The 23,764-nt window shown below is 41.3% G+C and overlaps 1 protein-coding gene and 1 long non-coding RNA gene across 3 annotated transcripts; both read right to left on the minus strand.

Annotated features, from left to right (window-relative positions):
- Positions 1 to 15,467: 15,467 nt before the first annotated feature.
- LOC123429539 (cytochrome b561 and DOMON domain-containing protein At5g47530-like) lies at positions 15,468 to 16,336 on the minus strand. The gene has a single exon (XM_045113565.1). It carries the CDS (start codon positions 16,276 to 16,278, stop codon positions 15,652 to 15,654), a length of 627 nt encoding a protein of 208 aa, XP_044969500.1. The 5' UTR covers positions 16,279 to 16,336; the 3' UTR covers positions 15,468 to 15,651.
- A 4,426-nt stretch (positions 16,337 to 20,762) lies between these two features.
- Positions 20,763 to 22,185, minus strand: LOC123424897. 2 transcript variants are annotated; one of them, XR_006621754.1, is made up of 2 exons: positions 21,738 to 22,185; positions 20,763 to 20,986 (listed from the first exon to the last, which is right to left on the minus strand). It is a non-coding gene; the product is annotated as an uncharacterized LOC123424897 (long non-coding RNA). The 2 variants fall into 2 exon arrangements; XR_006621755.1 differs by having other exon boundaries at positions 21,687 to 22,185.
- Between the last annotated feature and the right edge of the window lie 1,579 nt (positions 22,186 to 23,764).

Here is a 23,764-nt window from a genome sequence, read left to right on the forward strand (position 1 = left end):
AAGGACCCTAAAACAAAGAAGCCTAGAACTAAGAAACGCAAGAAAGGGGATCCGCTGATCATTTGGAAAAGAAAGTCTATTTGGTTTAAACTGCCTTACTGGAAGGATTTGAAGATGCATCATAACTTTGATATCATGCACATTGAAAAAAACGTGTGTGATAACATAGTTAACACTTTGTTGGCTGTGAATGGAAAAACCAAGGATAACATTAATTCTCGATATGACCTTGAAGCACTCAATATTAGAAAGGATCTTCAACCTATTGATCTTGATGATGATGAAGTTTTTTCCCTCCGACGCCTTACGCAATGGAATCTGATCAGCAAAGGACATTTTGCAAAGCATTTAAAAATGCCATGTTTCCTAATGGTTATGCATCTGACATACGCCATAATGTGCATGTTAAGGAGAAAAAGATAATTGGGTTAAAGAGCCATGACAACCATGTCCTTTTGCAAGACTTGCTACCACTTGCTGTGAGAAGAACATTACCAGAAAGAGTGAGTGCGGTATTGATTCGTGTGAGCAGATTTTTCAAGCAAATGTACTCACAGGTTATTCGCATAAGTGACATGCAAAGGTTGCAGGCTGAAATAGCTGAGACCTTGAGCCTTCTTGAGGCTATATTCCTCCCTTCATTTTTTGATATTATGGTGCATTTGATGGTTCATCTTCCAGCCCAAGCAATGATAGCTGGTCCAGTACATTTTCGCAGCATGTGGGCTGTAGAGAGGTATATAGGAAAGCTCAAGGGACATGTACACACTAGAAGTCATGTGGAAGGATCAATTGCGGAGGGCTACTTGTTTGACGAGAGCTTGACATTTTGCTCACGCTATTTAGATGGTGAGACTCGGTCCAACCGAGCTAGGAATGATGGAGATTTGGATATGGAAGTTGATGATACAGCTCCTTTCTTCCACAACATTGGTCGAGGGCTGGCCGGAAAGTGCATGGTGATGTTAGATAACAAAACTTGGCTGCAAGCACACAAATATGTCTTGTTCAACTATGATAACATAGAACCATACCTAGAGTAAGATATCCATACTAGGTATTGCTTTTACGTTATTTTTTTCTTCCTTGTTGGTTGATAAATGTAGCCTATATATGCAGCAAACATATGGAGTACCTTTCTTCTATTGGTGTTCGAAGTCATCAAGAAGTCAATCGTGTGCATTATGAGACCTTTCATGAGTGGTTTAAAATGCACGTAAGTGGGCATGTGACTTTGTAAACCTACAATACATAATTCCATTGTAGAGTAACATTAGCATTTTGTAATCACAGGTGGCAGAAATGGGTGATGAAGCACCACACGAGATAAAAATATTAGCTAAAGAGCCAAACATGGTTGCGATGAAGTATAGTAGCTACACTATAAATGGGGTAGACTTTCATACACAAGCATACGATGAGGGCCGGCCGTTTCAGAGTAGTGGAGTAGCTCTTGTTGCACAAACCACGTCTTTTGCAAAAGGAGAAGGTGGCAATATTAGTGTAAGAAACAAGACATATTATGGCATTATAAAGGAAATTCTTGAGTTAAACTATCAACATGAAGGGAAAGTAGTGTTGTTCAAATGTGATTGGGTTGATAATCGTGTAGAAGATGAATGGGTAAAAACCGATCAGTTTGGGATCACTTCTGTGAATTTCAAGCATGTATTTAATACCGGTGAGAAAACATCAGATGAGCCCTTCATATTAGCCACACAAGCAACTCAAATTTACTATGTTGAAGATCCCATTGATGTTGAGTGGTCTAGTGTTGTTGTGCCATCATTGTATGACATAGAGGAGTCTGAAGATGACAATGGTAATGTTTTACGTGTGACGTTGCCTGATCCATGTACTGCCATACGTGTGAGTGTTGCGGATGGAGGCATTGGTTCTGCTAGGACAGATATAGATGGACTAGTTCTTAAAGCTAGTGATATTGAAAAAAAGTAAGTGTTGTGTACGATCTTGTAAGTATTTCGAGTGATGTACATGTACTCATATAATGTGTCTTTTGCAAGAGGAAAAATGGCAAGCGCAAACGGAAAAGCTAAAAATGGCGGGGTCACGGTGGATCAACTTAAAGCGGTAGAGAGCTACAGAGAAGTAAGAACATTGAAGAAAATGATAAACGGCTAGCAGCGGTATGAGCAACAAAAGCTTCTATGCAGGAAAATATGGAGGCAAACCAATCCTCCAAAAAGAAAAGAAAGGTGAATTTCCATCAGATTCATTTTCTACCTGAAGAAAGCAAATGTAGCTTTCAACACTAACTATATATCTATGTAGGGCGCACCTGTAAGCGTGAATGAAGGGCGCGTTTTGAGGTCTATGGTATCAAAAGATCAAGATCATGTAGATCCTGAGCATCAGCCTTCCAAAGGTATTGTAGTATAGTTGCTCATATTGTATCCTAATGTCACTTGCTAGAATTGTTGTATGGCTATGTTAATTTTCTTGCATGAAGAAATTACTCGTGAGCTTGATGATGAAGGTAGTCAAAAGAAAGGTGGACGAAAAAATACTCAAAAGGCTAACATATATGCTAGGTGTTGGAATTATGCCCTAGAGGCAATAATAAATATAGTTATTATTATAATTCCTGTATCAAGATAATCGTTTATTATCCATGCTATAATTGTATTGAATGAAGACTCATTTACATGTGTGGATACATAGACAAAACACCGTCCCTAGCAAGCCTCTAGTTGGCTAGCCAGTTGATCAAAGATAGTCAGTGTCTTCTGATTATGAACAAGGTGTTGTTGATTGATAACTGGATCACGTCATTAGGAGAATCACGTGATGGACTAGACCCAAACTAATAGACGTAGCATGTTGATCGTGTCATTTTATTGCTACTGTTTTCTGCGTGTCAAGTATTTATTCCTATGACCATGAGATCATATAACTCACTGACACCGGAGGAATACTTTGTGTGTATCAAACGTCGCAACGTAACTGGGTGACTATAAAGATGCTCTACAGGTATCTCCGAAGGTGTTAGTTGAGTTAGTATGGATCAAGACTGGGATTTGTCACTCCGTGTGACGGAGAGGTATCTCGGGGCCCACTCGGTAATACAACATCACACGCAAGCCTTGCAAGCAAAGTGACTTAGTGTAAGTTGCAGGATCTTGTATTATGGAACGAGTAAAGAGACTTGCCGGTAAACGAGATTGAAATAGGTATGCGGATACTGACGATCGAATCTCGGGCAAGTAACATACCGAAGGACAAAGGGAATGATATACGGGATTATATGAATCCTTGGCACTGAGGTTCAAACGATAAGATCTTCGTAGAATATGTAGGATCCAATATGGGCATCCAGGTCCCGCTATTGGATATTGACCGAGGAGTCTCTCGGGTCATGTCTACATAGTTCTCGAACCCGCAGGGTCTGCACACTTAAGGTTCGACGTTGTTTTATGCGTATTTGAGTTATATGGTTGGTTACCGAATGTTGTTCGGAGTCCCGGATGAGATCACGGACGTCACAAGGGTTTCCGGAATGGTCCGGAAACGAAGATTGATATATAGGATGACCTCATTTGATTACCGGAAGGTTTTCGGAGTTACCGGGAATGTACCGGGAATGACGAATGGGTTGCGGGAGTTCACCGGGGGGGGCAACCCACCCCGGGGAAGCCCATAGGCCATAAGGGTGGCGCACCAACCCTTAGTGGGCTGGTGGGACAGCCCAAAAGGGCCCTATGCGCCATACAAAGGAAAATCAAAGAGAAAGAAAAAAAAAGGGAGGTGGGAAGGAAGGGAAGGACTCCCACCCACCAAACCAAGTCCAACTCGGTTTGGGGGGGGGAGCCTTCCCCCCTTGGACTCGGCCGACCCCCTTGGGGCTCCTTGAGCCCCAAGGCAAGGTCCCCTCCCTCCCACCTATATATACGGAGGTATTGGGGCTGATTTGAGACGACTTTTCCACGGCAGCCCGACCACATACCTCCACGGTTTTTCCTCTAGATCGCGTTTCTGCGGTGGTTGGGCGGAGCCCTGCTGAGACAAGGTCATCACCAACCTCCGGAGCGCCGTCACGCTGCCGGAGAACTCTTCTACCTCTCTGTCTCTCTTGCTGGATCAAGAAGGCCAGGATCATCGTCAAGCTGTACGTGTGCTGAACGCGGAGGTGCCGTCCGTTCGGTACTAGATCGTGGGACTGATCGCGGGATTGTTCGCGGGGCGGATCGAGGGACGTGAGGACGTTCCACTACATCAATCGCGTTCACTAACGCTTCTGCAGTATGATCTACAAGGGTACATAGATAACTCATCCCCTCTCGTAGATGGACATCACCATGATAGGTCTTCATGCGCGTAGGAAATTTTTTGTTTCCCATGCGACGTTCCCCAACAGTGGCATCATGAGCTAGGTTCATGCGTAGATGTCTTCTCGAGTAGAACAAAAAAGTTTTTGTGGGCGGTGATGTGCGTTTTGCTGCCCTCTTTAGTCTTTTCTTGATTCCGCGGTATTGTTGGATTGAAGCGGCTTGGACCGACATTACTCGTACGCTTACGAGAGACTGGTTTCATCGTTACGAGTAACCCCGTTGCTCAAAGATGACTGGCAAGTGTCGGTTTCTCCAACTTTAGTTGAATCGGATTTGACCGAGGAGGTCCTTGGATAAGGTTAAATATCAACTCATATATCTCCGTTGTGGTGTTTGCGTAAGTAAGATGCGATCCTACTAGATACCCTTGGTCACCACGTAAAACATGCAACAACAAAATTAGAGAACGTCTAACTTGTTTTTGCAGGGTATGCTTGTGATGTGATATGGCCTACGATGTGATGTGATATATTGGATGTATGAGATGATCATGTTGTAATAGAAAATATCGACTTGCACGTCGATGGTACGGCAACCGGCAGGAGCCATAGGGTTGTCTTTATACTAACGTTTGTGCTTGCAGATGCGTTTACTATTTTGCTAGGATGTAGCTTTAGTAGTAATAGCATGAGTAGCACGACAACCCCGATGGCAACACGTTGATGGAGATCATGGCGTGGCGCCGGTGACAAGAAGATCGTGCCGGTGCTTTGGTGATGAAGATCAAGAAGCATGTGATGATGGCCATATCATGTCACTTATGAATTGCATGTGATGTTAATCCTTTTATGCACCTTATTTTGCTTAGAACGACGGTGACATTATGAGGTGATCTCTCACTAAAATTTCAAGACGAAATTGTGTTCTCCCCGACTGTGCACCGTTGCTACAGTTCGTCGTTTCGAGACACCACGTGATGATCGGGTGTGATAGACTCAATGTTCACATACAACGGGTGCAAAACAGTTGCGCACACGGAACACTCGGGTTAAGCTTGACGAGCCTAGCATGTGCAGACATGGCCTCGGAACACATGAGACCGAAAGGTCGATCATGAATCATATAGATGATATGATTAGCATAGGGATGCTTACCACTGAAACTACACTCAACTCACGTGATGATCGGACTTGAGCTAGTGTAAGTGGATCATGAACCACTCAAATGACTAGAGAGATGTACTTTTTGAGTGGGAGTTTAGCAAATAATTTGATTAAGTTAAACTCTAATTATCTTGAACATAGTCTAAGTCCACTTTGAATATATATGTGTTGTAGATCATGGCTCACGCGACAGTCATCCTGAATTTTAATACGTTCCTAGAGAAAGCTAAGTTGAAAGATGATGGAAGCAACTTTGTAGACTGGGCTCATAATCTTAAGCTAATCTTACAAGCTGGGAAGAAGGATTATGTCCTTAATGCTGCGCTAGGAGATGAACCACCCGCTACGGCTGATCAGGATGTTAAGAACGCTTGGTTAGCACGTAAGGAGGACTACTCAATAGTTCAATGTGCAGTCTTGTATGGCTTAGAACCGGGACTTCAACGTCACTTTGAGCGTCATGGAGCATTTGAGATGTTCCAGGAGTTGAAGTTTATCTTTCAGAAGAACGCCCGGATCGAGAGGTATGAGACCTCCGATAAATTCTATGCTTGCAAGATGGAGGAAAACTCGTCTGTCAGTGAACATGTGCTCAAAATGTCTGGGTACTCAAACCGTCTAGCTGAGCTGGGGATTGAACTCCTGCAAGAGGCTATCACTGACAGAATCCTTCAATCACTGCCGCCAAGCTATAAAAGCTTTGTGTTGAACTACAACATGTAAGGGATGAACAAGTCTCCCGGCGAGTTGTTTGCGATGCTGAAGGTCGCAGAGTCTGAACTCCGTAAAGAGCATCAAGTGTTGATGGTGAATAAGACCACTAGTTTCAAGAGAAACGGCAAAGGCAAGAAGGGTAATTCGAAGAAGAGCGGCAAGCCTGTTGCCAATCCGACGAAGAAACCCAAAGCTGGACCTAAGCCTGAAACGGAGTGTTAATATTGCAAGGGTATGGGTCACTGGAAGCGCAATTGCCCCAAGTATCTGGCAGATAAGAAGGCGGCCAAAGAAAAATCAGGTATATTTGATATACATGTTATTGATGTGTACTTAACCGGCTCTCGTAGTAGTGCCTGGGTATTCGATACCGGTTCTGTTGCTCATATTTGCAACTCGAAACAGGAACTGCGGAATAGACGAAGGCTGGCGAAAGATGAAGTGACGATGCGCGTAGGAAATGGTTCCAAGGTTGATGCAATCGCCGTCGGCACAGTTTCACTTCAGTTACCATCAGGATTAGTGATGAAATTAAATCATTGTTATTTAGTGCCTGCGTTGAGCATGAACATTATATCTGGATCTTGTTTATTGCGAGACGGTTACTCTTTTAAGTCAGAGAATAATGGTTGTTCTATTTCTATGAGTAACATCTTTTATGGTCATGCACCTAATGTGAGAGGATTGTTCATATTGAATCTTGATAGCGATACGCATATACATAACATTGAGACCAAAAGAGTTAGAGTTAACAATGATAGCGCCATATTTTTGTGGCACTGCCGCTTAGGTCATATTGGTGTAAAGCGCATGAAGAAACTCCATGCTGATGGACTTTTGGAGTCACTTGACTTTGATTCACTTGACACGTGCGAACCATGCCTCATGGGCAAGATGACTAAGACTCCGTTCTCCGGAACAATGGAGCGTGCAAGTGACTTGTTGGAAATCATACATACCGATGTGTGTGGTCCAATGAGCGTGGAGGCACGCGGCGGATATCGTTATTTTCTCACCTTCACTGACGATTTGAGTAGATATGGTTATGTCTACTTGATGAAGCACAAGTCTGAAACATTTGAAAAGTTCAAGCAATTTCAGAGTGAAGTGGAAAATCATCGTAACAAGAAGATCAAGTTCCTACGGTCTGATCGTGGGGGTGAATATCTGAGTTTCGAGTTTGGTCCTCACTTAAGACAATGTGGAATTGTTTCACAGTTAACACCGCCTGGAACACCACAGCGTAATGGTGTGTTCGAACGTCGTAATCGTACTCTATTAGAGATGGTGCGATCTATGATGTCTCTTACTGATTTGCCGTTATCGTTTTGGGGTTATGCATTAGAAACAGCTGCATTCACTTTAAATAGGGCACCATCAAAATCCGTTGAGACGACACCTTACGAACTGTGGTATGGCAAAAGGCCAAAGTTGTCGTTTCTTAAAGTTTGGGGATGTGATGCTTATGTCAAAAAGCTTCAGCCTGAAAAGCTGGAACCCAAAGCGGAAAAATGCTTCTTCATAGGTTACCCAAAAGAGACAGTTGGGTACACCTTCTATCTCAAATCCGAGGGCAAAGTGTTTGTTGCTAAAAACGGAGCTTTTCTCGAGAAGGAGTTTCTCTCGAGAGAATTGAGTGGGAGGAAGATAGAACTTGACGAGGTTGTCGAACCTCTCATCCCTCTGGATGGTGGCGCAGGGCAAGGGGAAACCTCTGTCGTTGCAACGCCGATTGAGGAGGAAGTTGATGATGATGATCATGAAACTCCAGTTCAAGTTTCTGTCGAACCACGCAGGTCGACGAGACCACGTGCTGCTCCAGAGTGGTACGGTAATCCCGTCTTATCGATCATGCTGTTAGACAACAATGAGCCTGCAAATTATGAAGAAGCAATGGTGGGCCCAGATTCCAACAAATGGCTAGAAGCCATGAAGTCCGAGATAGGATCCATGTATGAGAACAAAGTGTGGACTTTGGAGGTACTACCTGAGGGCCGCAAGGCTATTCAGAACAAATGGATCTTTAAGAGGAAGACGGACGCTGACGGTAATGTGACCGTTTATAAAGCTCGACTTGTGGCAAAGGGTTTTTCACAAGTTCAAGGACTTGATTACGATGAGACATTCTCACCCGTAGCGATGCTTAAGTCCGTCAGAATCATGTTAGCAATAGCTTCATTTTTCGATTATGAAATCTGGCAGATGGATGTCCAAACGGCGTTCCTTAACGGTTTCCTTAAGGAAGAGTTGTATATGATACAATCCGAAGGTTTTGTCGATCCTAAGAATGTTAACAAGGTGTGCAAACTCCAGCGATCCATTTATGGACTGGTGCAAGCATCTCGGAGTTGGAACAAACGCTTTGATGAGGTGATCAAAGCATTTGGGTTTATACAAGTGGTTGGAGAATCTTGTATTTACAAGAAAGTGAGTGGGAGCTCTGTGGCGTTTCTAATATTATATGTGGATGACATATTGCTGATTGGAAACAACGTGGAGTTTTTAGAGAGCATAAAGGATTACTTGAATAAGAGTTTCTCTATGAAGGACCTAGGAGAAGCTGCTTACATTCTAGGCATTAAGATCTATAGGGATAGATCAAAACGCCTGATAGGACTTTCACAAAGCACATACCTTGATAAAGTTTTGAAGAGGTTCAAAATGGAACAGTCTAAGAAAGGGTTCTTGCCAGTTTTACAAGGTACGAGATTGAGTAAGACTCAGTGCCCAGCAACTGATGAAGATAGAGAGCATATGCGCTCCGTCCCCTATGCTTCAGCCATAGGTTCTATCATGTATGCAATGTTGTGCATTAGACCGGATGTTAGCCTGGCCATAAGTTTGGCAGGTAGGTTCCAGAGTAATCCAGGAGTGGATCACTGGACAGCGGTCAAGAATATCCTGAAGTACCTGAAAAGGACTAAGGAGATGTTTCTCGTGTATGGAGGTGACGAAGAGCTCGCCGTAAAAGGTTACGTCGATGCAAGCTTTGACACAGATCCGGACGACACTAAGTCGCAAACCGGATACGTATTTATTCTTAATGGGGGTGCGGTAAGCTGGTGCAGTTCCAAGCAAAGCGTCGTAGCAGATTCTACATGTGAAGCGGAGTACATGGCTGCCTCGGAGGCGGCTAAGGAGGGTGTCTGGATGAAGCAATTCATGACGGATCTTGGAGTGGTGCCAAGCGCACTGAATCCAATAACCTTGTTCTGTGACAACACGGGTGCCATTGCCTTAGCAAAGGAACCGCGGTTTCACAAGAAGACCATACACATCAAACGACGCTTCAACATCATCCGCGACTACGTCGAGGGAGAGGATGTAAATATATGCAAAGTGCACACGGATCTGAATGTAGCAGACCCGCTGACTAAACCTCTTCCACGGCCAAAACATGATCAACACCAGAACTGTATGGGTGTTAGATTTATTACAATGTAATTCACATGATGATGTGAGGGTTGGATTATTGACTCTAGTGCAAGTGGGAGACTGTTGGAATTATGCCCTAGAGGCAATAATAAATATAGTTATTATTATAATTCCTGTATCAAGATAATCGTTTATTATCCATGCTATAATTGTATTGAATGAAGACTCATTTACATGTGTGGATACATAGACAAAACACCATCCCTAGCAAGCCTCTAGTTGGCTAGCCAGTTGATCAAAGATAGTCAGTGTCTTCTGATTATGAACAAGGTGTTGTTGATTGATAACTGGATCACGTCATTGGGAGAATCACGTGATGGACTAGACCCAAACTAATAGACGTAGCATGTTGATCGTGTCATTTTATTGCTACTTTTTTCTGCGTGTCAAGTATTTATTCCTATGACCATGAGATCATGTAACTCACTGACACCGGAGGAATACTTTGTGTGTATCAAACGTCGCAACGTAAGGTGTTAGTTGAGTTAGTATGGATCAAGACTGGGATTTGTCACTCCGTGTGACGGAGAGGTATCTCGGGGCCCACTCGGTAATACAACATCACACACAAGCCTTGCAAGCAAAGTGACTTAGTGTATGTTGCGGGATCTTGTATTATGGAACGAGTAAAGAGACTTGCCGGTAAACGAGATTGAAATAGGTATGCGGATACTGACGATCGAATCTCGGGCAAGTAACATACCGAAGGACAAAGGGAATGATATACGGGATTATATGAATCCTTGGCACTTAGGTTCAAACGATAAGATCTTCGTAGAATATTCAGGATCCAATATGGGCATCCAGGTCCCGCTATTGGATATTGACCGAGGAGTCTCTCGGGTCATGTCTACATAGTTCTCGAACCCGCAGGGTCTGCACACTTAAGGTTCGACGTTGTTTTATGCGTATTTGAGTTATATGGTTGGTTACCGAATGTTGTTCGGAGTCCCGGATGAGATCACGGACGTCACGAGGGTTTCCGGAATGGTCCGGAAACGAAGATTGATATATAGGATGACCTCATTTGATTACCGGAAGGTTTTCGGAGTTACCGGGAATGTACCGGGAATGACGAATGGGTTGCGGGAGTTCACCGGGGGGGGCAACCCACCCCGGGGAAGCCCATAGGCCATAAGGGTGGCGCACCAACCCTTAGTGGGCTGGTGGGACAGCCCAAAAGGGCCCTATGCGCCATACAAAGGAAAATCAAAGAGAAAGAAAAAAAAGGGAGGTGGGAAGGAAGGGAAGGACTCCCACCCACCAAACCAAGTCCAACTCGGTTTGGGGGGGGGGAGCCTTCCCCCCTTGGACTCGGCCGACCCCCTTGGGGCTCCTTGAGCCCCAAGGCAAGGTCCCCTCCCTCCCACCTATATATACGGAGGTATTGGGGCTGATTTGAGACGACTTTTCCACGGCAGCCCGACCACATACCTCCACGGTTTTTCCTCTAGATCGCGTTTCTGCGGTGGTCGGGCGGAGCCCTGCTGAGACAAGGTCATCACCAACCTCCGGAGCGCCGTCACGCTGCCGGAGAACTCTTCTACCTCTCTGTCTCTCTTGCTGGATCAAGAAGGCCGAGATCATCGTCAAGCTGTACGTGTGCTGAACGCGGAGGTGCCGTCCGTTCGGTACTAGATCGTGGGACTGATCGCGGGATTGTTCGCGGGGCGGATCGAGGGACGTGAGGACGTTCCACTACATCAATCGCGTTCACTAACGCTTCTGCAGTATGATCTACAAGGGTACGTAGATAACTCATCCCCTCTCGTAGATGGACATCACCATGATAGGTCTTCGTGCGCGTAGGAAATTTTTTGTTTCCCATGCGACGTTCCCCAACACAAAGCTCAATCAACCCAAAATCCATATTCCACTTAATGGGAATGGCCAGCCTGTTGGGCCAGATGCCACTGAATTTACCAATTTCATTGGTACTTTGGTGAGGAAGCGTATACCACCTGCAGAGTTAGATTGGCGAGATGTTGATGTAGAAAAGAAGTTGTTGGTGCGGGAGACCTTGAAGGTATAAATGGGCATAGTTTGATTAACGTACACTATTTCAATTCTTGTCTAACTGAGTTTCCTGGTTTCTCTCTTTTTAATAGGCATTTTATGATCTGGATTCATCCGTTTTGAGCTTTGTTATCAACACTTCACACATAAAATGGAAGGATTGGAAGTCAGATTTGAAGAGGCACAAGTTTGATGCTGCACTCACTGATGCACAACTTATGAAAAGACTTGATAGCAGAATTAGTGAAGCTGATTGGAAGGCCCTTATTACTTACTGGAGATCTTCGGTATTTGAAGTAAGCCATCCCGCTGAATCATAGTATACATGCAGCACTCTGTCAACATGGCTACTCATAGTATAAATCTGCTTTCCTTTCTTTCTTCTTGTAGTCTCGTAGTGCTATCGCAAAGAGGAATCGTGCCAAGGCAGTGCCTCATACATCTCGCATAACGGTTCCAATTCTCGAGAAGTAAAGAACTATTTCCACATCTTTTCATTGCATCAATAATCCTTCTTGCATGCAATAACTCTGTTTTCCATATTGTTGTCTGAATAGAACTCAAGACTTGCAGTTGAGGAAGATAATGATGGCGAAGAAGATGATCAAGGGGATGATGAAGAGCCCTTTGTTCATCGAAGAGTTGTTGCGAAGCCCCCTGCAAGAAGCTCATCAGCCCATGAAGATGAAAGCCTGGTAGTCTTCTCATGCTTACCTATATGTTTAAATTCTATATTATTTTCATGTTTCTAAAATTATCATTGATTCAGATTGGTACGGATGTGCTTCTATATGCATGGACTGGTCCTGAAACTCCTGTTGCTAAGGCAACAATGATCTCAGTTGATCCAGACACTATTGTGGGCGAAGAGCCCCTTGGACCAGGGATTTATGAGGTTGTTGTCAATGTTGCGATCAAAAGGGATGCTACGGTGCCTTTTGAATGTGACGGTTTACAATGTATCGCTGATGCTATCACAAAGTCCATTCCATGGCCATCTAGCAAGGTAATCACCAACAATATATGTTCTGTCACAAAGTGGCATCAAATTGATTTTGCTCCTTTACCTCTCCTTTACCTCTTCAATTTGCTTTTTTAGTCAAAAAAATTAAAAAATGAACCTGCAGGTCAAGGGAATATTAGATTTGTAGAGTTTTTTATTTAAGTTTTAAATCTTGATATTTTTAGTAATTTATACCTAAATTTCCATGCCACTCAAATATGTAAGAAGTATTTTTCAATGTTGCGCCAATCAAAAATCAATGAATTTTGAGTCGAACGATACAATAATGTCTTTTTTCCTGTACCTATATGATTAATCTTTTGAGTTAAAGATGACAAATAGTCAAAAAAAGTTGTATGTACGTGTAAGGCTGGAGATTCAACCAAAGTCTTCACAGGGACATACTAATTTTCCTCGACTGGAGCTTATGTCCTTTTCTCTTTGACGTCACGTACGGGTATGATTGGAGATTGAACCAATGCCAACACCTGCTGTTCTTGCTTTTTTTTCCTTGATGGGAGCGGAGTACTATTTTTTGTTGACATGACCTGCTATTTTTAAGGCATAAAATAAATAGATGCAGCTATAGTGATTCAGTGTGACGAATTAAGCCGAAGAGAAGCTCGGGCCAAACTTGTACTGATTTTGTTTAGGGATAAAACTTCTTTAGGCACGTAAGCTTCGCAGTCGTTCAAATAGATTTACTGCAGGGAATAATGATCGTACTGGATCGTGTCTCTTAGTTGACATCAACACCTCAATTCTAGTAGGACTCAACCTTGATTTGTTTTTGGAAACAAACTCATATCTACACGTGGTTTTTTCAGGAATAGGCATATGAGTTAAATGAACGTGTTAACCTTCTACACGTGACTTTTTCAGGAAAAAGGCATATGAGTTCGTCGAACGTGTTGAACTAATTTTTATGTGATGTGTCAGTCTTTTTGCAAGTTCACCTTATAATATTTGCACGTAACGATATATTTTTCTTGTGGAGAGCTGCATTAATCTAGTCCGTTCATATTTTTTAACTTTTGAATTTACCTATTAATTTTTCTGTGCACTGGTTAAAATTTTCTATGCACTGGTTCTATGTCTTAAAGGATGATTTGTATTGTACAACAGTCCACTCGTTAAGATATTGACTCATGATTACTTTGCCAGATGAAGTCGTACAAGCCAGGGGCATCTTCCTCGACCCGCCGTTAAGGTACTATCCTTAATAATTAACGGTAGTTTACATTAAACTTATAGTAAACCAGCACAAAGGGTATAGATACCTTTGAAGGCATAGAATTTTGTTCAATGATCAAAACCATAGCAATGACAAAATTGCTGCTGCTGTAACAAAACTGCTGCTGCCACAAAACTGTTGCTGCTGTATTTTAAGATTGTTGTTGTTGTTGTATTTTAAGATTGCTGCTGCTGCTGTATTTTAAGATTGTTGTTGCTGCTGTATTTTAAGATTGCTGCTGCTGCTGTATTTTAAGATTGCTGTTGTTGCTGTAACAAAACTGCTACTCCTGTGTGAAAAATGCTCAGTATTTTAAGATTGCTGCTGCTGCTGTAACAAAACTGCTACTCCTGTGTGAAAAACTTAATGCCAACCAACATTTAGCCTTACTGGAGTAGCTCACAGGAAAATTTTCACTCGAGCTTGCTAGTCATCTCTGTTGATAACCGCAATTTCCACTTTCCCTGTGTGATACTCGAGTTGATAACCGCTATGACCCTTACTATGTCATCTCTGTTGTTAACATTGTAGGAAAGACAAGAGGACAAGGAAGACACCATGAAGCTGTTGGTTTGAGCCTGTATAGTGGATCTCTTAGCTATCATTTTGTAATGGTGAATCTCTTAGCTATCATTTTGTAATGGTGGATCATTTAGCCATACTGGGAACAATTAATGGAGTAGAAACAATGCACATTTTGGCTCTTGTTAATTAGCTGGGTATTTTGTAGCAAACAAACATAAATGTTTGCAAGTGTAACGGAGCAACAAAAATTGATATGTTTGCATCTGTTTTAATATTTTGGAGTACATGCATACTGTATGGTGAGTTAGATATCTAACGTGGTTGATATTGTTTAAGTAAGGCCAAAATAATATATATCATCAGCCTCTGCTGAATTGTTGGTTGGCATTAAGTAAGTTCAAATAATATATATCATCAGCCTCTGCTGAATTGTTGGTTGACAAAACAAAACATCATCAGACTGTTGGTTGGGAAATGTTTATGATAGGGCTGACGGCAAGTCGGTCGGCAAAGAAGCCACCATCAGGCAATCAGTTGGGGAAGGTTCATACATGAAGAACAGACAGTCGGTCGGCAAAAAAAAATATCAACGACACATCGGTCGGGAAAGGTTACTTCAAGGGCCAACAGGTCGTCGGTCGGGAAAGATCCATGACATAGCCGATGGACTGTCGCGTCGGCAATTCTTCCTACTATCGTCAGTCTGTTGGTCGGCAAAACTTTGTCGGTCGGCAATGGGCTTTTCCGTCTGGTTTTTTCCCAACAGACCTCATCGGTTGGCAATACTTTTTCCCAACACACTGTCTGTTGATGGAAGCTGTTATACCGACCAACTTGTGTGTTAAGAATGTAGTGTTGTGGTGTAGTGCCGGCCGCAGGTTACTACCCTATCTTCGCCGTGTCGTATGAAGGATCGGGTTAGCCGAGTTAACAGATATTGCGGTGTTTTGTATCTTTAATTACCGTTCTTACTCTTTTCTGTTTTGGTTGTATGACATGTTGTATGATGGATGTGGTGTTTTATTTTATAATATGAAGCGGGAAAATCCCTTTATCGTCATAGTTTCCGTTCATTTAAATCTGGGGTATGAAGAGCACAAATTACACACAGTGAGTGTATTCATATAACTCTGCGTCGAGCGCTGATTACAAGCATTTTTTTTCTTATATCGAGATAGGGAGCCATGCATGGCTCGCGGGCACATACGTGTGCAACAGGACGACACGCGTAATAATAAGCATACCTACGAATGTACTCGGTATATGTTACTTTCACTTGCTGAAATCGATGGTGCCCGTGGAGAGGACGTTGTCCCCGGTGGTGGGGTGCGCCGCCGGCACGTCGTCCACCACGGAGCTCCCCTGCTGCCAGACGTGGGTGAACTCGCTCCCCTTCCCGGGCAGCGCGACCGTCGCGTACACGACCATCTCCTTGCCCTTCTTCGCGTACTCCGCCGCCACGTCCGACACGGGGAACGCCAGCTCCGCGGCGCCGGCGGGCGCCATGGACGGCGCGTAGCTGTCGAGCAGCGTCGGGTACGCGACCAGGCTGCCGTTGGAGTGCCGGAACGCCACCACGGCCTGCGTGCCCACCATGCCGGTGCCGTTGGGGTTGAGCCCCCACGCCACCCACCCGCCGGCCTTGCTCGTCTGCGGCGCGCGGAACGCCACGGCCACGGTGTTGGCCGCCGCCGTGTAGTTGTAGTGCAGCGTGGTGCCGAGGCGTGGCAGGGCGGCGCACGACGCGTAGAGCTGGTTGCTCGAGAAGGTGTGGCTCGCGCATGATGATGACGCCTGTGCGTCGGCCGGAGGGAAGGACGAGGCGGCGATGGCTGCGAGCAGGAAGAGGGAGAGAGACATGGCTGCAGTACCAGTGGAGCGGTGAGCTGAAGCTGCCATTTCTTGGGAGAAAATGATCTGTGGAGTGGAGCAATGAGAAGGTACTGTGGTTAGCTAGTGCAGTGAGATTGGAGGGAAGGAGATGGTCATTTTAAAGGAGCTAGGGTTTGGTGGGGAAGATGAGAGTTGCTTGGAAATGCACAGTGACACAAGTGAATCACGTCTGACATGGGATCAACTGGGTGGGTGACCTAGAAATTGGATCACCGGCCATTGTATTTGTCTGATACTGGTGCGTGGAACATTAGTCGGTGTCATGGCGTGGTAAATAGCTCGGCGCAGCACACTGCAAGCAAAATACTCTCTCTCCATCCGAGAATTAACAAATCCTTGGTTGATTTTATAAATTTGTTTATATGTATGTAAAAATGTTCACCTTGTTGTATTGATTTGTTCAGTTAGCGTGAAAATATATACTACTGTGTGGACTGTGGACTCAGTAATAACTAAATTCAGTTGAATATATCTAAGAAAATGTGTACCGTATTGTACCGATATATGTTCATCTTGTGCAGCAATATGCGAGGGTTTGTTCTCATAGTTCCCAAAAAAAAAATCATAAAACATTGCACGGATTTTACGTTGGATCGACTCGGGAGACTAAGATTGATTATTTGTTGGAAATTACGCATGTGTAGTTGTTGTATATTTACCGCTCAATGCCCTTGTAAAATATTTTGAAAATAGTATATATATATATATATATATATATATATATATATATATATATATATATATATATATATATATATATATATATATATATATATATATATATATATATATATATATATATATATATATATATATACTAGCAAATATACCCAAGCGTTGCAACGGGAAATAAAAATATTACATTATAGCCAAATAAGTATAGCTCAATACCCCGACATATGAGTATCCTTTATTTCTGTACTTAACACGGTGACACATCATGTTGTCACTTATCTTTTCTTCCATCCTCATCAATGATGGTCGTGGTTAAATTTTGTTGATTGATGCCCACTATCTTTTTTCTAAAATGCATGGACAGTTTTTTACTCAGTCTATGAACTTTTTTTAAATGGGGAATAAATTTTGAAATTCAAGATTTTTTTAGTTTTTCTCAATGTTATTTTTACTTCATAGACATTTTCTTCGAATTCACTAATATGTTTTGGATAAATGGTCATTTTAAAAATTAGGAACATTTTATATTTGCTGAATATATTTTTCAAAATTGTGAATCATTTTATAACATGTGAACAGTTTTTAAAAAAACATCAATTTTTTAAACCGTGAACGTTTTATTATTTCCTGAACCTATGTTTCAATTCTGAAACATTCTATTGTTTCATGAACAATATTTTTCAAAACACAAAAAATTGGAATTTTGAAAAATCATGAATTAGTTTAAAGAAGTACAAAATAAATGGTATAATAAAACATGGGCTTGGCCATGAACTCGTGTTTGCTGCTATAAAAAGAGAAAATCAGTGTCAATGTGATCAAGTTTTGTCGATTGATGTAAACTTATCTTTTTTCTAAAATGCATGGATAGTTTTTTATTCAGTGAACATTTTTTGAATCGATGATTTTTTTTGTAAATGGGGAACAACTTGGGTATTTGATTTTTGAAAATTCATAGACATTGTGTGAATTATTTTATAATATGCAAACATTTTTTAAAACCATCAACATTTTTTGAATCCTGAACATTTTCTGATTTTCTGAACCTTTGTTTAATTGTCCAAACATTCTATGATTTCATGAATATTTTTTTCAAAACTAAAAAAATTGGAATTTTGGAAAATCATATATTAATTTAAAGAAAAAAATATATTGAAATAATAAAACATGGCCTAGTCCATTAACCCATGTTTGGTGCTATATACAAAGAGAAATAATAGGGATGAAAAAATGTGTGCCTACCAGGGGTCGAACTTGGGTGTGCTGTATGGAAGGCAGCCGCTCTAGCCACCACACCGAGCGCCTGCTCATGATTTTTAGTTCTCGTATCTTAATAACTACACGCAACGACGACTTTGACAAAATAAATCTGAACCGTTTTTTTCACTTATGGATGGCATAGTGTGTAATTTAAACCAACTTTAAGGGTAATTTTAATGACGTACCACAGAAGCAATAGATGCTTTATTAATAGGTAAAGATAAAGATATATATATATATATATATATATATATATATATATATATCTACTAATAAAAGAAATAGGTATTCTTAGTCCGTCATGATATTTTATAGAAAACTTCCTGATGTTTTTAACATTAAACCCGTAGTATATATTAAATGTTTTCTTAAAATACTCATATCTTCTAAATCGTAACTCCAAATTTAACATATTATATATGAAATTTGATTAAAAAAATATGTAGAATTTAAACATGATGTTATATTACATGTTAAACATTTAATAAAAATACTATTTATGGTGCAATCTTAATAAATAAGTCATTATTCGTCTTTCTTTCATACCGATACTCATTCGGGTTGGGGATGAACACGTCAACAAAATCAAGATTGGAAATGAAACTGAAGGTCACTTGACTGATTCTTTGTACGTATTAAATCTACATGCAAGCAATGTTAAAATAGAAGACCTGTGAAATTTTAAACTGCACTTTTGTAGGATAAGATCATCTTTTTTTGTGTCGTAACTACAAATTCTTAGATTATAGATCATTTTTTATAAATTAAGAGCATGCGGTATTTCTTTCTCCCGTTGCAACGCACGGGCCCTTTTGCTAGTATATATATATTAGAAACATTATTTTAATATTTTAAAGAATAGTTCATTTAAATTATTGTAGTATTCTGTTGAATTATGTAGTATTATTTAATATATGTATAGATAATAATTTCTTATTTTCTTCTCTCAAACACAAAGTGTGGTGCGCCATCTTGCCAAACATTTGTGTGTAGTTCGACCTAGTGTGAGAGTTTGGAGCATATAGCTTGTGAGGCAGTTTGACATGTCTACTTTGTCTTTTTTAGTAAAATTTCACATGTTTTTTACGCAAAATAGAAGTTTCACATCTTCAGTGTGAAACACGGATGTTATTAGAGCTGTGCAGGATATGCGACCGCACAAGCCCAGCAAATTCCAACGGTCCAGATTGAATCCCTTTCATCACTTAATCCCTCCTTGTATTAGATGATGTAATATATACAGGAATTGATAATTCAACCGTTAAGAAGGTAACAAAACAATAATATCAACACTGACACATACTCCTTCCACATGAAAATTCTTTTGATCTCGTAGATTGGGGTGGATCGACGTTGTTTGGGCTGACAATTTCTCTGCCCTTACCCAAACCAAATGCTCATTAAGGCATTTTCGAGGAATGGTTCCCAATTGGGCCAATCCACATGGACGGGGACCAAATTACGGTTGATCCTGTCTTCCAAACAATGCATCGATTTGGCGATCCTACGACGATGTTCATTGTAAGAAATTCTTATAGCTTTGATATCAGCATCACCTCTCATGTAGGTCACTGCTTCACCAAAAGCACATTATCCAAACATCCACTCATCACGTTGCGTATAAACGAAAGTAGGTGGGACCTTGAAGCATCTGCTTTGATGGGGCAATGATGGGGACATTCATACGACTATGAATGTCCCCATCATTGCCCCATCAAAGCAGATGCTTCAAGGTCCCACCTACTTTCGTTTATACGCATTGTGATGTGGAGACATTCACCGATCCACTCTATGTGATATGAGGCATGATGGGGACATTCATACCACTATTACACCCCATTGTTACACATTTCAAATTCTATAGAAAGAAGGACCAATCACTAGAGCTAATGCATGTGAATTAAATTACTAGGTAATTAAATTTATTTCTTGAAACTACTTCTAATGTTCATCAGAATATGGTGTTACATCACTAAAAGAAAAACATTGATTCTTGACCCCCTATTTTGGTCGTAGAATGGTCATTACTTTTAAGTTATGACCTTTTTTTTGACCAAATTCAATACGTCAATAGTTGACCGTCAAGAACAGAAAAACTTGACCTTCTTTTAAAATTGGTCAGCAACATGCAGTGACCAAAATTATGGTCATTAGCAATTTATTTGATCCACGTAGGACATGAAATGACTGGGCTGGTATGACATGGCAAACCAGTGATGTGGACACCACATAGGATAAATGGGTCAAGCCCATTAGTTCAACCCAGTATTTTTTTTGTACAAATTACTGGGCCAAAGTTGTATTGGGCCGATGTTCAGTTATTTATCAGGCCATGGGCCTCCTAGTACTATTATTTATTTTTTCTACTAATTAGTTATTATCCTTGTTTATATAACAAAGTTACATAGTTTTATCTCGTATGAGGCTTTGGCAAGCGTGGTTTTCATTTCAATAATATCACATAAAAAACATTTGATAGCCTACACGCCACATTCCAGGCCAAGTGCATAGAAAAATCTGCACTGATCAAGTGCACAACAAAAAAGTTCAAATACTTCTAATTTTCATTAAACAAACAAAACTAAAACAGTAACATGATATACACAAAGAGTAAGAGAAACACGTAATCAGGAAAACAAAGCATAATTGATGGCTTCATAGTCTTGTGTTTCCAACTTCCTCCATGCAACATATCAACCTGGAGCTGAAAGAATCTACAAAGCATAATTGATGGCTTCATAGTCTTCTGTTTCCAACTTCTTCCCATCAACATATCAACCTAGAGTTGAAAGGGTCACACATGAGAATTGAGAAGACAATAGAACAAAATGGAATGGAAATAAAAGAATTCAATTTCTTATCAAAAATAAACTAACTCCACAAAACAAAATAGCAAGTGATGTGTTCTATGGCAATGGGAATGCTTCATATACATGTTACTTTTTAATTACAAGAAATAAGTTCTATGAAGAAGGTAAAGTAGTGAGAAAAAGACATTCATTCTAGACTAGAAGCAAAGAAGAATAACAACATATAAGATTTCTAAATGCTCACCCCCTAAACACTATCCATTTGTTGATATATGTTGCCAAAGAATTTAGGACATCTCTACATGGTCGTAATTTACGTATGTAAGAGCTTAAAGATGACAACATATTAGTTTCGCACTACCAACGGCTTGTTATATTTTGCATGATTTGTTTAGATATTTAACAAATCACATGCTACAACATTACATACTAGCTAAAGTCATCTACTATAAACATATGGCCAGAAAGAGCATTAGGTACATAAACAGTTTGTTGGTGGCAGTGCGTAGACACTACAATTACTAGTCTGGCTACTTTCCTTTGATGTATAATTTCTAGGACAACACAAGGGCATGTCTATAGACCATCACAACAAACTCATCACAAAGCCACGGACAATCGACGGGCACCATAGAGTAGGAAGAAAACATGGGAGACAAATGGACTCACCAACCCACAAGCAATCATGAATGTAGGTGTAGGGGCAAGGCCAGAACGTACAATTTTGACTGGATGGTGGAGACACCGTCGACGTGCTTGTTTTTCTCACCACTGTCGTCAGGTTCCAGTCTAGACCAACATGTGTGCACCTCGTGTATTACGTACCAGGTGACATAACTGAAATTATGAAGACCAGATTTTGTCAGAATGATATGTTATTTGTACAACAGTCTAGATGATTTCCAACTTAAGCTAGCATATACTCCTATTTGATATGCTGCCTTACATGCTAATGATACAGAAAATTAATAACAGGAGTTTAACTATGATCTTGTGTAGCCAGGTATGTTGCACAAGATAATATAGAAATGCACTACATGATAGAAGCCATATGATTTCATACTCCCCAAAGGCATGGATACACACTCAATTATAGCTCCAAATTTATCCAAAGTTAACATGGTCAGCTAAAAACGAAATCCAAGCATTTCCATAATATTATTCGTCCACAATTGCCCATCACTTCTAAATGCCCTAAATTACCATAGGAAAGATGTAAAGCCCTAAACCGGTAGAACTCGCAGTTGCAGAAAGAAGAATAGGCCCAAGAAGAACTCGTGGGAATACCATTAAGGGCCGATCTTGCAGTTACTACACACATGGTCCTGCAAATTGCTCCAGTCCACTGTCTCCATGTACGATGGCTACCCCAGGTTCCTACGATACCGAAACAAATAAAAGATCATGACGTGATCTAAGATCTCCTGAGCAGAAAAAGAACGCGCTCTCGCCTGCAAGGGCAGACGAGACAAACCTGAGGGCCTGGATGATGGATCGAACGGCGAGGAAGACGATGAAGGCGCCCCTCTTCAACGCAGCAATGGGGACGACGCAGTCGGTGGTCATCATGGCGGAGGCGGGAAGATGATGTGTGTCATGGGCACGGAGGGGACAAGACAGGGGATTTCGACCATGAAGCGGGATGCCAGCGACTAGCTGTGACAAGCGAGGAGGGGCAAACTCCGATGCCGATGCCTCCCGCATCGAACGGGAGCAGCGACCGTGGCGACGTTGCCAGATCCGCCAATGTTGCGGCCCTTCTCGCTGATGTTGGGACCAGCCGAGGCGAACGGAAGAGGACGAGGAACGGCGGCCAGGGAGCGCGGAGGGGCATCGATCTGGTGGGCGTGGAGGGGCGTCGGTCTGGTGGGCGAGGTGGAGGCTGGCGGCGGGGCTGGGAACTAGGGCTTGTTTGACGGAGGGTTTTTATATCTATTGGCCTTACTGGGCTTCTCAAGTGCGGCTAGATCTTGTGTTTAGAAAATTTTGGTCCATAAGGTTGTTTGTAGTTGTATATATATTTTTAGCATTATTTTGATATAATGTTGTTGTTTGAAACACTTTATTAAATTAAAATTTTGGCATTTTTAGAAAAGTTGGCAAGATTAAAAATATCAATCACATAAAGTGGAATATAGTATCATTGATAATATTCAAAACAAACAAAAAGATTTTACCGTAGGTGGTCGTGTGGCTAAACGAGAGAAGAAACCATCATTGTACCTGACTATAAGTGCGGCAATCCGTTGGTGCTCCAAGGAGCGCGAAAAATATTTTTTTGAAATATAAAAATAGTCCAACAGAAATTCAATGTGTTCTTTTTCACGTCCAAATGCTACATACAAATTTTTAGGGAAAAGGGTTAAATATTTTGGCCTACGAAAAAACCTGAAATGTTACACAAAAATGCCAATGTAAGTTTGCTTTTTTCACCAACAAAACACCGTTTCTCGGTTTCGCATGAAAAATTTCAAGGATGATTGTGACACAACACGAACATCTACAATTTGTTTTTTCAGTTTTTGAAAATATTTAATATCTTTTTTGTTTACTATTCAAGCAAGAGCACACGCTCCGAGAGGCAAAACCCATTCTTTCTATAAGTGCTTCATTTTTTTACATAAAAGGCACTACATTATAATAATGTTCTTGTAAAAGTTAGATATTTTTACATTGTCGTATACTATTATTGAAGGGAAATGATCCCTTTAGGCCCGTGTCTTCGAAGGGAAATGAACCCTTTAGAC

This window comes from Hordeum vulgare, chromosome 2H (genome assembly GCF_904849725.1).
Source record: "Hordeum vulgare subsp. vulgare chromosome 2H, MorexV3_pseudomolecules_assembly, whole genome shotgun sequence".
Lineage (NCBI taxonomy): Eukaryota > Viridiplantae > Streptophyta > Magnoliopsida > Poales > Poaceae > Hordeum > Hordeum vulgare.

Bases quoted from the DNA above. Each gene is read 5' to 3' on its own strand.
- LOC123429539 (XM_045113565.1), bottom strand. From the start codon at position 16,278: ATGGCAGCTTCAGCTCACCGCTCCACTGGTACTGCAGCCATGTCTCTC.